General features: G+C 44.2%; 1 protein-coding gene across 1 annotated transcript in view; it reads left to right on the forward strand.

Moving 5' to 3' along the window:
* The window catches only part of PDIA4 (protein disulfide isomerase family A member 4), a 160,956-nt gene that overhangs the window by 43,633 nt on the left and 101,471 nt on the right, over positions 1-15,852 (forward strand). Inside the window, exons 2-4 of the mRNA XM_069613345.1 lie at positions 2,586-2,766; positions 5,840-6,045; positions 13,361-13,499. Coding sequence (XP_069469446.1) covers positions 2,586-2,766; positions 5,840-6,045; positions 13,361-13,499 — 526 coding nt within the window. The remainder of the gene's footprint in view (positions 1-2,585; positions 2,767-5,839; positions 6,046-13,360; positions 13,500-15,852) is intronic.

Consider the following 15,852-nt stretch of genomic DNA (forward strand, 5'->3'; position numbering starts at 1 on the left):
GGATCTTGTAGCCGTCGGGGAGGAGAGTGTCAAAGTTCGTGACAGAGCTGGCCGCAAACCATGTCTCGGTGAGACAGAGGTGGTTGAGTTCTTCAAGATGACGACCAATGTCAGAGGAGTGTTTGACAGCTGAGCGAGAGTAGAGAGTGGCAAGATGGAGAAGGTTGCCAGCCTTGAAAGACTTCCGGGGAGGGGTACAGATCAGAGGTATACGCTGCGTAGGTGTAGGAGCCCGAAAAGGGGCAGAGGAGGAGGAAGAGGTGGGAGGAAAGGAAGCCAGAGAGGAGAGAGGGCACAGCAGGGGAAGGAAGGAAGGAAGGAAGGAAGGAAGGAAGGAAGGAAGGAAGGAAGGAAGGAAGGAAGGAAGGAAGGAAGGAAGGAAGGAAGGAAGGAAGGAAGGAAGGAAGGAAGGAAGGAAGGAAGGAAGGAAGGAAGGAAGGAAGGAAGGAAGGAAGGAAGGAAGGAAGGAAGGAAGGAAGGAAGGAAGGAAGGAAGGAAGGAAGGAAGGAAGGAAGGAAGGAAGGAAGGAAGGAAGGAAGGAAGGAAGGAAGGAAGGAAGGAAGGAAGGAAGGAAGGAAGGAAGGAAGGAAGGAAGGAAGGAAGGCAGGCAGGCAGGCAGGCAGGCAGGCAGGCCTTGGACCAGCACAGTGAGTGGTAGGGGTCCAGGAGGGCCTCCCACCAGGTGCCACTATTAATGGGAGAAGAAGAGGAGGGAGAGAGCACAGAGACCATGTGAAGAGTCCAAATATCAGGCGAAGGAACAACAACAGTATGTCATTAAGGGGTTGTCTGGCGGATGCGCTGGTGTAGATGTCAGCAATAGGGAGACCAGGGTGTGATGTCAAGATATCCTTTTTAAGCTTCTTTCTACCAGACTTGTTGAGGAGGGAGGGATAGTCACTGGAGATGCAGTTAGAGAAGATGGGAGAAAGAGTGCCAAAGGTGAAGTGGAGGAGGTTGAAGAGGAGAGAGAGGGTGGGCGGTATTGGGGGAGTGAACAGAAGAGTGGAGGGGGGAAGCAAGAGAGGGGGCAAGATGGGAACAGCAGGACAGAGAAGCACAATGCAGTCACTGGGTGCCAAAAAACACACACACGATACAGCAGAGGTGGAAAACTGTACAGCCACAGGGGCACAGCAAAATTCAAATTGGCAGTAAAGGTGGAAACAGTACAGTCACAAGGGCAGGCTAAATTTGAATTGGTAGCAGATGTGAAAAACGGTACAGCAACAGGCTGTGGGAGTGCGAAGTCCAGGAGAGGAGATGAAATTGGTAAAGTTTTGGGGGAGGAGCAAATTGATGGCGAGGCAACTAACCCGAGGAGTGAACATACTGTAGATCAGGCTACAGTAGGCAGTGCAGGAGTACCAGTCACATTGAGCTGGTGAGGGGTGTAGGAGAACCTCCCAGGCCGGTCCAGGAAGCAGATCGGGCCTTTGACATGGGCCTTCGAGCGAGGGTCGGCTCCTGCCTCCCAGTTGCAAGGATTGGCTAATGAAAGCGAGACCAGCCAATGGAGCGGGACCAGGCCAGGCACCACCACAAGAAGCGCTCCATACAATCAGGGCGGCCATATTAGCATGGCACAGATGCAGTACACAAATTGTATTGAAAAATGCCCAACACATGGTTTGCAGCCACGTGGGTAGGGAATGGAGCTTTCTTTTTAAAAGGTGAATCTAGCAGAATTGCGATGGTAGAATGCACTGCAATAAAAGGCAGCATGGTCCAATTCAAGGAGCAGTAATAGGGGCTTACCAAGCCACGTGGCCGCAGATCTTAGGCCACAGATGTAAATGACTGCATCCTGCTGATTCCTTGTTTCACGCATGTGAGAAACATGGTAGCTGTTTCTTCCGCCTACCTGTGCTGTCTCGTTGGATAAGCTGCATTCGAGGGGTCCAACCCCCACTGGCTGTCCTCGTCCATGATCTCACTCATACAGCAAAGAGGCTCAAATTCGAGATTGAGATCCCCCATGACCAAGATCTTAAGAGGCCCATGGGAGACAATCTCCAGTCTGCTACAATGCCCCCGATTCTATCTGCAGGAGACTGGCCATGATTTTGTTGGCAGGGGCGTGGCCAAAGTAAGCTGCTCCTCCTGGCTTCAGCGAGAGTCGAACTCCACCCCCCTTTCGTCCCCTCTGCAGTTGGCACATTCGGATATCACAGGGGAACATGCAGTATTTTCTTTCCCATTGGGACGTTATGGGGGTTTCGCCAGAGAAAAAGGTTAGTAAACCAGCCAGTAAAATGTGACTCGTCGGCAACCTGGCAGTGTTGCATCTTGACTTTCAACTTCCCAATTGTAGGTTGCAGGTACATCACCCTGAAATGCTTTCAGTTCCATTTCAAGCATTGAAAAATACTACCTCTTGGTGGCACCAAAGATGCATAGAGGGTTCGTTCCATGCACAACAGTTGCGCTTGTTCTTCATTGTAACATGTGATGCTTAACATTTAAAAGTAATTTAGTGGATATCGTATACAAACCCCTATTTAGTGGGGGGTTTAGTTTAAGTTTTTAATACGAAAGTAAAATTCAGTTTTCTAATCATTGTTTCTTTTTATTTTGAATTTCAGCATCCAGCCCAGAAGAAAGTGTTTCTGACGATGACGACGATGACGAGGATGACGATGATGATGATGATGATGATGACTCTGTAGTGAAAGAAGAAAACGGTGTTTCTGTTCTCACGGATAAAAACTTTGATACGTTTACGGCTGATAAAGACACAGTGCTTTTGGAGTTCTATGCGCCGTGGTAGGTTTTAGAAAGGAGTGTGTGATACTTCACTCTCATAGTAGGCATTTCTCTAAAGGGTATCCAGTGATGTCACTGGGTGCACAATGTAATAAAATGTGCACTCTGACTAGTCATGCACGTTCCCTATATATTCTAGAACTGGAGTTTAGAATAGTAAATAACTCCAGTCCTAGAATGTGTGGAAAGCTTTTTAGGAAGCAGGAAAACAGTCTCCCTGGTGACATTTTCCAAGTGAGGGGTTCACATAGAACCCTCTGAAGAACTACTGTCTTTTAAAAAGCATCAGATGCCAAGGTAGACTAAATGTCATGAATAATACATTCAGTGCTTTGAGGCCCTTTCTTGTAATGCGAGCCAGAGTCTGACTGGTGAGGTAGGGAGGGGTCAGAAAGGGCACTTTTTTACCATAGAGGTGACTTGTCTGCTGTACTAAATTCTGTGCTTTTTTTTTACAGTATCGAGTGTTTATTTTTTTGATGGCTTCAGTACATCCTTTTAGATACCATCATGGGTTCAATCAGGGGTAGACGATGTGCTGCCCAACAAAATTACATATATGTTGCTAGGGAAACTGGATTGATTTTAAATGGTGCCCTTTCTCTTGGATTTCGCAATAAATCATTTCAACTGTTTCCGCATTTGTAGAATGATTCCATCCTTTTGGTTTGCCCAGCCAAGTTATGCACCACTGAAGGTTGAGGTGCAAGGGTTTGGATGGAGGAGCTTCTGGTACATTCATGGGCAAGACAGTCCTCTTCTGCAATGCAAAGTTCCAATGTCCAATTTTCTTTTGCCATCTAAGAATGAATCTGCATTAGGGTTGCAATCTGTTACCAAACAGCGGATTACTACTCTTGTTTTCCCAACCTACAGGTTTATTTTGCCTCCATCTTTAGACTTTCTTCAGTAAGTAATTTTGCATCTGCCAGGGGGACACCAACATTGACTTTGAGGTGGTTGCAAAGGTATAGAAGTGCTTGCAAGCCTAAGCATTTAGCTTATGAATGTGAACATACCCTCTTCTCTTTTGATGATGCCCCCATCCCTTTGCCTTCCCTCTTCTCTGGTTCACCGCGCTTTTCAAGTACATCGTTTGAGAGGCATTTGCCTTCAGGTGCCACACTTGGGAGAAACTAGGGAAGCTTTCCTTTTTCAGTAACCATATTTGAGCTGTCTGATTGGGATGTGGGTGCTTCTTATGGTATAATACCTTGCAAGGGACATTATTCTTTGTGGTAAGATATTTGAGGGTTCCATAAATTATCATTCCTATTGCAAACGGCTGAACTAAAGTAAGGTTTCTGATGCCTGGCAATGATACTCGTAGAAGTCTCTCTTGCAAAGCCTTGAAAAAGTATTCTGTGTGGATTTCCCTACCACTCCAAAGAATTATTAACTTTGTGGACAACCCTATTTTCAGAGGTATTGAGAAACCAACTGGCTCCCAATACAACATGTCTTCTTTAACTGTCAATCTAAAAAGCGGCTATTTAAATGTTTCTGTTCTTGGAACTTGCAATCTAGCAAATCCTGCATCTGGGAATTCCAAAGAGGAAATTGTAAAGATTGTGATGCGGATGTCCTCCATGGAGCCAATGCTGTTTGTTTAATCTACCCATAGCCTGCCCATCCACGGTATTCCTAATGTTTTTCCTTAAATATGAAAATCTATTTTTATTTTCTTTCGACAACTGTGAAATTGCTGATCGGGTGTGGGCGGAGCATACATGACTAATTGCGGATGATGGTGCATATTAAAATCATTGGGTGCGTGCTGGACCACCACATGATACTAGAGATGGTGATCGAGACTGAGAAGGCATTGCTCACATTGCGTTGGCAAAATGCATGGTGAAGGGATGACCCCCCTCCTCTAGTCTCGACCCTCGTGCTCCACAAACTAGATCACTGATTGTGCTTTGTCTTCCCCCGCTACTCCTTCCTCCCTTTAGACAGTCATCTTTGCTGTCTGCACTCTCTACAACCTTCCCAGATCCTTCAATCCCCACTTCTACCTACGAAGAACGTACTAGTTGGTTATCATTCTAGCCTTCATCCCCCACAGATGGCCTGGTGTTTGTGGCAATGCAGAGGGACTTGGCTAGAGACAAGTATGTCCCTTCCTTCTTGCTGGTAGTTGGCACTTGTATTTTATTTCTTAAAATGAAGTAGATGATTTCAGTCCTCGAATTTCATACTTCAGCCTTTCCAATATGTTTCAAGTGCCAATGCAGATACTAGAGGCATGTCTGAACTAGTGGCAGGCCATTACTAGTACTAACACAATGTATCGCACAAATATGTAATCACCCATGGGCTCTGGAGGACTCCCTCACCTCAGCTGCCTAAAGGTTGAATAAATGTGCCTAGATAGAAATGATGGGTAAGAGCCAAGTGTCGCCTGGTTATATGGCATCGTCAAGTAAGCCGCAGCTAGAATGTAGCGTGTGCAAATCCAACTTCCACGTGAAATGCAAACTAACATTTTGTCTTCTAGATGTTTCCTAATGCACCTTTTCATATCCCTTCCCAATAGAATAGTTTGGCAGCAGTTGGCCTGGGAAGTCAAAAGTAGTTGCTGGTGTCAAGCTAACCAGGCTCTTCAAGGTTACAAACTAGCACTAAATGGCTCCCAGCAATTTCAATCCCTAGGAGTGCACATTTACTGTTGTGGCATATATCCTTCTATTTTTTATTTTACAAAAGCCTTACGTTTTGAACACTGTTTGCTGCAATTTACTGAGCGTAGATGTAGAGAGTAAAATGCATTACCGTTTATCTGGGCGGCTGTGGTTTCTTTCAGACATGCCTGGATTGCCTCAAGGTGCAAGTTAATGCAGCTACCGTGCACTGAAGGTGGACTACCTTGGCATTTTAGGCCCGTAGGAATAGGGACGCATAACCTACTTAACGATGTCGCAAGGTTCTTTTTAAATAATACAGGTTTTTTCAGTATGTTGATTATGTTGGCACTTCTACAATAAAAGTGTTTGTTTTCCTTGGTGTTTTTATTTTTTTTTTTATTTTTTTTTTTTTCTCCTTACTGAAATTTATTTTTCTCGTTTCTCAGGTGTGGACATTGCAAGCAATTTGCTGCCGAATACGAAAAAATAGCCCAAAAGCTAAAGGAGAATGACCCGCCCATCCCCGTCGCAAAAATTGATGCAACTACGGCATCTGCAGTTGCTGGTCGTTTTGATGTCAGTGGCTACCCAACCATCAAAATCTTGAAGAAAGGCCAGGCTGTGGATTATGAAGGAGCAAGAACAGAAGAGGGTAAGATCGCCCACATGTTTTGTATGATTGTAGCAAATCAGTGGATCATTTTCACAGGGATGCCTATTTTTTATTAAGTGTTATGGTTCAGACAAAAGTATAAACCTTTCACTTGATACAAAAACATAACGAAAGTGAAGTTATCATTCTCATACATAACAAATGTTAAAATATTCAAACAAGTTACATAAAACAATTTGCACAAAGCATTGCTTCAGGAAAAACAGGGAGATTGGTCAGTGTGCTTCATTGTAAATCCGTTATTTGTTTTGTATCTGATCAAGAAAACCAGTTAACAGTATCTGGGTCTGACCCTGGCCTATCAGGTTAGACCATACAATTCACTAACTGTTTTCATCCCCAGGTGTTTATCCCTTTCTGTTTGCAGAGCCGGGCAATCGGCGGCCAGATGCTTGATGGTTTCTATGGTAGCCGAGTTCTTACAAAATCTACAGCTCTGGTCGGTCGTACCAGGCACCATTTACTCGTCCTTTCCAAGGTCGGAATTTGGCTTGACCTAAAGCGTAGGTAGGTTGTCCTACGTTTAGGACAAGGGAAGATTTAAACATACTTCGGGCGCACCTCTCTTCTAGTGAGAAATTAGCTGTCTTCAACATACAGACTATAAATTCCCCACCTGTTCTAAGGAGATCACCCAGTCGTATTTGTGCAGTTTGTTCTTGACTGTGCCCAGGTTATGACGATGGGGTCATCCAATAGAGACCTTCAAGGCTTGAACTTGAACAATTTCTCCCTTGAATTTTGTGATAGTGGCCCCAGACGCTCTGGTTTGCTCCACCCCCAGCTCTGATAAAGAGACGTAGCAGGTGAGTTTAGCAGTTTTGCATATTTCGTCTTTTCTCCAATTGGCTCTAGTCCCCAATGAGATCAAACCGAACTCTTGCCTTATAGAGGCATTGGGAATGGCCATAGAGGCCTAGGGTTTTCTTAAACAATGTTCCTTGAATAGTGTTAAGGAAATCCCCCAGTTCAAAGAGACAAAGATCCAAACAGTGGAGTAAAGTAGACTCCACAGTGGAAAGGTAGTATTGTAAAAGAGTGCTTAAGGAAAAGTGACAGTTGCCTATAGACCCTCTTCATTTTTGCCAACAGTAGCATAGTCTTGCCCCTGGCCAGGAGTTTCCAGCTCCCCTTAGAATAGGTGTTTATAACGTGGGACCCGAGATACTTAATGGATTCAACTCTGGCTACGGGATTTCCGCCCACAGTCCATGTGAGTTTTCTGGGATCTCTTGTTCGTAAAGAGAATTGCCTTCGATTTCTCAATGTTTACTCTGAGATTGTTCTGTACCGCATATTCAAAGAACAGTGCAAGTTTCCTCTGGAGCCCTATTGTGTCAGATCGAACAGGACTACTTCAGCAAAGATAATGCAGTCTAATGACACTGAGCCCAGCTTCACATTATTGGTGATTACCCCCTCCCAGACACAGGGTAAGTTGGCAGATAGAGGTTGAAGAGGGTGGGGGCCACCACACATCCCTACTGCAGACCAACGTGTGTAGCAATGGGGTCCGTAAAGGCTCTTCCTCCCCCCCCGTCAACCTCACTCTGACAGTTGCGTTAGTGTGCAGCAGAGCCAACAGCTGCACCAGCATTAATGGAAGATTCATATCCAGCAATTTTTTTCCAGAGGTTTGCTCTGCAAACTGTCAAAGGTGCTAGAGAGATCTATCAATGCCATATAGATTGTCCCTATCTTAGATTTGTTTTAACCGCTGCGAGGAGATGAGAAATAGTAAAGGCGTTCAAGGAGGTTCCCATGCCAGTGCGGAACAAAATCTGGGACTGGGAGTGCAAGCCCTTGGATGTTATGTCCCTTAAGCTCTTTTAATAGAAGGGTTCCCAAGATCTTACTGGAACAGTCCAAAGTTATCGGCCTGAAGTTTTTCGGATTCCCCCTATGCCCCTGTTTGTGTATGGGGAGGATTAGGGATTCTTTCCGTGTGCCTGGGACTGTTAGGGTTTTACTCACACAGTTGAACAAGTCTCTCAGGGGGGGCGGGGGGGGATTTGCCCATAGTTCTGGGTGTGATTTTGATCAATGCTGGCGGTATATTATCAAGGCGGGGGAGCCCTTGAAGGCTTGGCCCTACCGATAGCCCACCGGATGTCCTCAGTCTGCCACTGCAAAGCTCCCTGTGCCGGGTTCATCATGTGAAGATTATACAGTTTCTCCTCTTCGAAGGGCTTAGCATGTTTCTTAGTGATGTAAGCTTCCCATTTCTGGGCGCTAATATTACACTCCAAGGAGTAGTAGGCACCTTTCGTTACCTCCCAAGATTTTTCCAGAAGATGACCGTGTCTTTCTGGATTAGCCTTCATCAGCTTTTGGTTGTAGTCGATCCCTACCTATTTGTCAGAGTGCAATTTTATATAGGGACACTCAACCTTTTCTACCCTAAAGGTTGAGTTGTCAGTAGCTGTTTTACATAGGGTTCTAATGGCTGCCCCCTTTGCCTGTTTTGCCAATTTAATTTTAACATCAAAGGGATGGTTGTATGGATTCCTTCCGATGATTTGACCACTGCTTGTTAGAGACTTTAGGCAATTCAACAGGGTAAAAGAATAGTTAACTGTCAAACACTTCCTTCCCAGCTCCATTTTCAACATCTTCTTTTCCCACAAGATACTAAAGGTCCTGTAGGAACTTACATTCCATTTCACTGTCCACCCCCACTCTATCCAGTGAAATGAATGCCTATCCTACAGTGAATCTTGTACCTTGCATCAAGATGGATTTGAATGGTTGTGGGTCTGATCAGTTTTTGCTGTATGAGTGAAGTCTGAGTTGCCGGGTGAAATTGTATTGCCCATATGTCCTGGGGTATTTCGTTAGGTGGCTTTTGGAACTAGCTGGGGCCTGAAATGCACACTGCTCTTTTGCCAGAAGCCACTATAGACCTGGGAGCATTAGGTGACTTATCTTGTAAATTGATGGTGGTAATTAGTTTGACTGCAGGACTATGGATAATTTTGTAGAGACTTTGTTCCTTACAGGAAAGCCTTGTAGAAGTTTATCTTGGGGTGGTAATAGTTTTGGTTCGTAGTCTTGAAAGTTAAAGGTAGGACTTCAAAGCTTTACTAAACATGAAGGGCGACACAGCCTGCAGATAGTGTAATGTTGAGATGAGCCCCATTAGTGAGGTAGAGGTCTATGAGGGCTCCAAGACTTTGGGTATTTTAAATTGTTATACATCATGGCCCCGGATAAAAGTGGTTTTTACAAATTGTTGGTTGAGGATGGCTGTGGATTGCATAGAAACACCTTCAAGAACATGATTCCTATAAACCCTCTCACTCTGGCCTAGCCCATCCTACTGAGACCACATAGGTACAATCTGCATTCTGTCATTGAATCTTACAGGATCTGCATCATAATCATATTGCATTTTTATTCTAGGGTGCACTTATTTGCTTATGCGATGTGTGGTGAATCGCAGGATTCAGTCCCTTCTCCCCAGTGGGAGCCTTTCCCTGTGAGTCTAGGGAGCTGAGCCTGCTACGCAATACCCTCCTTGGTGGTAGAGGCAAGCGGGATTTTACCGGGAGACCCCCCCCCCCCCCCCCCCCATATGTGAGTGTGCAAGGATTCCCATTCCGATGAGGCACTCCCTAACCAACCCACCTATAGCCCACTGCTAGGATAATCTACTGGAAGACAACATGAAGAACAAGTTGAAGTTTTATTATATAGAAACCGTGAGAAATCCTGAATGCAAATACTTTTCTGATACCGAGATGAAGAAAACCATCGGAGTAATGCAGAGCAGAAGGCCTAGAAGAACTTACATTATGCCAGGGAAGTCCAAGCCCTGCGTCATAAATCTAAAAGGTGGAGACATGAGATGACTGGCAACTTTGGGTGGGGGGGGGGATTGGGGAGGGAGCTTCTGAAGTGCAGTGCAGCGGAGAAGCTAAGCCGTGAGAAACCTGAGGGAAGCAAAGGCTCCCGAGCCGAAAGACAGTGGTGGGGTGAGGGCTAACACTTCGCGATGGACGAGGGGGGTCCAGACACTACACCAATATCACAGCAAGGGACCCGACCGACGAGAAACAAACGAGGCAAATACCGTTCAGAGAACCGGGCAGGAGTGACGCATGCAACCTGAGAATAAAAATAAATAAAAACCCAGCCGAGACCCAGTGATGTCCCTACAATAGAGGGGCAACTTGGAAAATGGGAGACCCGGTACGGGGACGCAAAATCTTTATGGGAATGTGCGTACTCACCCCAGTAAAGAACAAGTTTTGATAGAGCATGAAAACCCAAGTGTTGGAACAGAGCAAGAATCATTGCTGGAATTTTCCTATTTGTCAGTAAAGACCCAGTGTTGGAAATCTATAAGAGTAGGAATGGTAGTTGGAACTGTTGTCCGAGTCAAGAGAAGTATTGGACAGAAGTATTGGACATTGAATAAAGAGAGTTAACTGTCACTAATCAGAGAAGAGCTTCAAGTTAAAAGAGAAGAGAAGACAGGACAAAAAGGATAACCAGGGAACAAAATAAGAGGGAGAAGTTGAAGAGCCCAATATCTGAACTGTATGACTTGATAAAAGTAGTCACAAAACTAGCTGAAAAAACAAGGAAACTTGCTAAGAATCCAGCCCAGAGGAGAAGGGAGTCATTCTCCTGTTCCTTAGTTATTTTGGTATTGGCAGGGTGAGGTTAGATTAGTTTGACAGCAGACAGACTTCATTTGACTCACTGACAATTGCGAGCACCCTAGTTAGTTTGATAGGTAATGAAAACGCAGGGAAAGCTAGCTTTTACTTTGTGTTTTACCTGACACGCACAGCCTAACCATTGTACTGTTGGTAATGACCCATGCTTCAAGTTGTGTGAAAACAGACAACCCACTGTTGAATTAGAGACCAGGGTTCATGATTTATGAACTTTTACGTGGTTTCACCTCCCCTTATAGGGTCCTGCTCTCACTTTAGTAGAGGAGGTGTTACAAGTGGTTCGTGTCAGTCCAGACTTTGGTGTGCTTGGGAATGTGCACAGCAAACTTGAGACCGTGTTATCGGTTTGGAAAGGGCCATCTTTGAGATTTGGGGGGCGATGGGAAGGGGGTTAAAAGAAAGATGCTCTGCCCCGCCCCCCCACCCCAGGGTGTCTTGTTACATTAGAGGTCACATTTTGGTGTAAAATTAATTGAGTAAATGAAGCAGGGCACTACTTGCTTGGATTCTGATGGGCAATGATGAATGCATGGGCACATTTGTACTTTGAAGAGAAATTAAATCCAGACATCCGTTTTAAAAAAAGGCAAAGCTCACGCTTTTATTTTGCTAATGCTATGCAATGTGAGTGGACCATCTTGTGTAGAGTTGATTGTGTTGATCATGGCCTGTTCTAATGAAGACTTTATCATGCCAGACTAATCTGCTGGACCCCATCCTTCCTAGCACAGTATCCCACCGCTGCATTTATTCCTGACCGTGCTTTAATATTCAGTGTTCCGAACACCTCACAGGAATGGGCTGCAGACCAGCTTGCTAGTGGATGTTTCAGTATTATAGTGGCAGGCATAATGACGAGCCTGGCAGTAACCGTGAGCACGCTGGTTTATAAAATGGCTTCCCTTTTCGGAAGGATTCCACCGGAGAGGTCCACCACAGGATGTCTGTATCATTCCACACTGCATTCATTGGATACTCTTCCCGATGTTACTCTCCTACCTGTGACTTTATATTGCAGCATACATTTTGTCATTTAAACGGAGGTAGACAGTACGTACCCAATGATGTGGTATAATAAACCATTTAGACCAGTAATTCAGCAAAAATAGCAAACTTTATTATTTAGGTTAAAGCAATCTAAAATTAGTAGCCGCGTAGTTTCATAAAAAAATCAATTCACGCACAGTCATATAAAGTAATTGAGAAAAACCGTACTCGACCTCTGGTTAAATGATAACATATCTACCCCGGAAAGAGGTACGGACTGCACTTTATATCCATAACATACATTTAGTTGCATATTTTTAGCATTCAACGGTTAACGTTTGTTCATTTTGCTAGTGTACTTGCAACACGTTTAAATGTCACCCTTTATTAAACAGTTTAATCTGCAGTTACTATTTTTAAATTTCAGGTTTAAAAAAAAAAAATGTTTTAAAGACTATCGTGCACATGGACTGTTCAGTGATCCGGTTTTTCGACCCAGCCTATGTCCTTTCCAATGTAAAAGTGCACCCATATGGTGCTGCCACCCTGAGCCACTGTCCCACATCTCAGGCCTTTGTGCAAGTAACCTGGCCACATTTCATGAAGGTCCCTATTTTTGGAATAAAATGTAATTCATTCCCCGCTCGGTGCCCGGTTTCAATGTTCCAGAATGAACGGAAAAGTATCCCACCAAAATAACCGAGGCTATAAATCTATTCTTTTGGTATAGTAGTGACTTCTAAATGCAGCAGATATACATTTATTTAGTTTTGTACCAATTTTTTTCTTTTTCTTGATCTTTTATATCACGTTTCATGCCGCACTGCAGCACCCGTGTTGCTCATCGTAGTCTTGTTGCAAAGGCGAGCGGTTGGCCCAAGCGATCCTCCGAGAAACATTTCTCACACATTTCATGTTGTGCATAGTTCCATTTCCCAAATCCTCCCCGGATATTGAACCAGTCTTGTTTTCCCATTGCATCCTGGAACTTGTAGTTTCATTTTTCCATGACCTGGGCATTTGTCCATAATTGAAACAGCATGCTTGCTCATTACATTCTGGTAAGATAGCTCAGCGGGTTGAGCACTCGCTGCTGCAATCTGAGCATGATCTGCAGGTCGCAGGTTCAAAACCCAGCAAGGCCAACTCAGCCTTTCATCCTTCCGAGGCCGATAAATGAGTACCAATTTCGGTTGGGTGATATCGTATGTAAATATGTGCTCTGTAAAGCGCTTTGAATTAAGGCGCTATATAAATAACACATTACATTCGCCCCTTTCCAAAATCAGACCAAGGAAAAAGGTGCAGAATGAGACCTTTGTTTGTTGGCATAAAAAGGCTGCAGATTTATTTTCAATGTTTTCTTTTTTTTTTTTTTTGAACTACCAAATTACAAACACTGCAAACAAACTTTGTGAAAATAATTCTGAAGGTGCAGTGACCTTGCAGTGTCACACTTGACTTGGGGACACGTGGCAGCTATGGTCCTGTCTCCATCATAAAAGGACTTAGATGGGCGATCAGAACTGAGATTATTTTCTGCACAAACATTTGTTTTCAGTTTAAATACTATTCATTGTAGTCTTCTCTATGCAATTATTGGTATGATTTTTTTTTTCCAGCTATTGTTTCGAAGGTCAAAGAGGTCTCTCACCCAGATTGGACCCCACCACCGGAAGCTACACTGGTATTGACAAATGACAACTTTGATGAAATAGTTAACAATGCAGACATCATTTTGGTGGAGTTCTACGCCCCCTGGTAAGTCAGTGTTCTCTAAATGTTTTTTCTTCATATATTTATTGCAAACAAGGTTAACATCTAGATGCTAGTGTATATTCTTTACTGTTGCTCTTATAGTTGTCGGGGATCAGATTTTGAGGGCAGGGTATTTTTGCCCTTTAAATGTAAAACTGGACATCATTGGCCTCCCTTACTTCAGGCAGAACAAAACTCTACAGAGCCTTTTTAACAAAGCTGCAGTGGATGGGTCGAGCATGCAGGGCACCCCGAGTATCACTACAATAATATCCCCAACAAAAATATTGCCGTATATATGGCCGTTTGGTTCGCCATAGATGATATTTTTGGGTGGGATATTATGTGGGAGCGGGAGTGTCCCCCGCACATTAAAAAATGATGCAGGGGTTGCAAGGGTGTCCCCCGCAGGGTCCATGTGTGAATTTCGCTGCAAAAATATGGCGATATTTTTGCATCGCAATATTTTGTTTGCGGCGGAATTAACACATGGAACCGCACCTTGTACTGGAGGAATGTCACTGTGGATTTTGTAAGAGCATACAGTGCCACAAACTGAGACTGCATTTGCAGATCTGTATGAAATAGGACTGTTCAGCTGAATTTAGATTATAAAACTAGCCTTCTGTATTCAATAGTTCTTTTTTAAAAAAACGTTAAGCCACTGCCTACTATCCATCGTTTTATTTTTGTAAACTTAAATCTCGGTATGCTCTTTGTTGATCACTAAACACTACACTTGGCACTGAGCTGCATGCACTTGTCAACTGTTCTGATCAGTGAGAACCAGTGACACAGGTAGTCTGCATAAATATGTGACCCCTTCTAGTGCCTTCATTTTACCCAATTGATATGGTTAATTCCCCATTTCCATTAACCGTTTGTCCATTTTGTAGGCCTGGCTGTGGACAAGAGCTATTGTATTAGATAAAACTGAAATTGCTGGGGCATACCGAAAGCACTTGCATGATGCCAGCTGAATATGTACCGGTATTAATTGGTTGCCTCCTTCATGGAAAAAGACCATTCATCTGTGACTGCCCCCACCCTTTGCCTTCTGTAATGGAGTGCTGTAGAGTTACAAATACCAGCACTAGACATGTGTGTGACGCAGTGGAGTAACTTTGCTGTAAATGTTGGTGGGGACATGACATCTGAAGAAAAGGTGCCTCAGCCAAATGAATGGGGACAAAATGATGTGCCATGAAAGTTGGGGGGGAAACACCCCCTTGCTCCCCTAAAATTATCCATGGTGTGACGGCCACCACCGCTTGCTCTTCTAGGAGCCATATACTGGGACATTAGCGCAGTGGACAAGGTGCAGTCAAGTGCGCTTGTTGATTAGCCAATGCTTCAAGCATCTCATTTATGGCAATTAGGACCAAAACCAGATTGCATTATATACACAAGGCACTGGCAAAAGCTGACCTGATTCTCCACCCCCTGGCCCCCCCCTACACTTCCCCGTAACAACATTTCTACTTCATAATAAATTGATCAAATATGATCTATGATCACATTCTGGTGGTTGGGGCACAATAAGGTTTTTGGGCTTCTGCCGAACGTTGAGTCCCCAAAATATTCTGCTGGCATTTTTGGATTTTCAATTTTTTTGGTAGCGGAATGTCGACAGAAGACACCCTTTCACTGCACCTCATTGGTGTGCTGCCCTGAAGTAGCCCCTATGGCTAGAGGTAAGGGTACTTTTTAAGCATCCCATTTGGTCCAAGGTTGGTTTTATGATCCCTAAGTGTGTAGGGGAGTGGTCTGGTGCAAGAAGCACCTTTGGGGGTGGGGAGTGTAGGGGTGTTGGGTAGGATTTCAATCTTTATGATGAATCTTCCTGACCTGTGCCAACGCAAGAACTTTTTTGCTTGGATTTGGTAATTTTTACCTGGTCCCTAGGTGAGTGGGAATCTCTTTTCCCTGTCGCCTGGTGTTTTACTCCGTTTATGGGTTACCTTTTTCTGTCTCTCCATAGTGTACAGTTCCTATAACTTGGGACTGACTGTAATGTACTATGGCAGCACAGTAGTATTTTAAATGCAGTGGCTTCCTTTTAATTTTCTAGTTTCTTGGGTGAACTAATGTTCCAAGAGGTAAAATGGGATTCACATCCCCATTATATTGATTTTAATGAGCCAGCACACCCCACGTAATGTGGAGTGCTGGGGGGATACAATGTGTCCCCTTTCTTAGTTACTCGGTAACATTATTGTGACATGCAAGTTTACTTGAATGACTGGTGGCAGTGGAACTACTTTCATGACTGTCATTATTACTCGCAGGCTGTCAAATCGACCTCAGTAATGCACAGGGGGGCCACCATTATACTAGAATGGTGGGCTCTTTATTT

The sequence above is a fragment of the Ambystoma mexicanum genome, chromosome 5p, assembly GCF_040938575.1.
Source record: "Ambystoma mexicanum isolate Mex_15411 chromosome 5p, UKY_AmexF1_1, whole genome shotgun sequence".
Lineage (NCBI taxonomy): Eukaryota > Metazoa > Chordata > Amphibia > Caudata > Ambystomatidae > Ambystoma > Ambystoma mexicanum.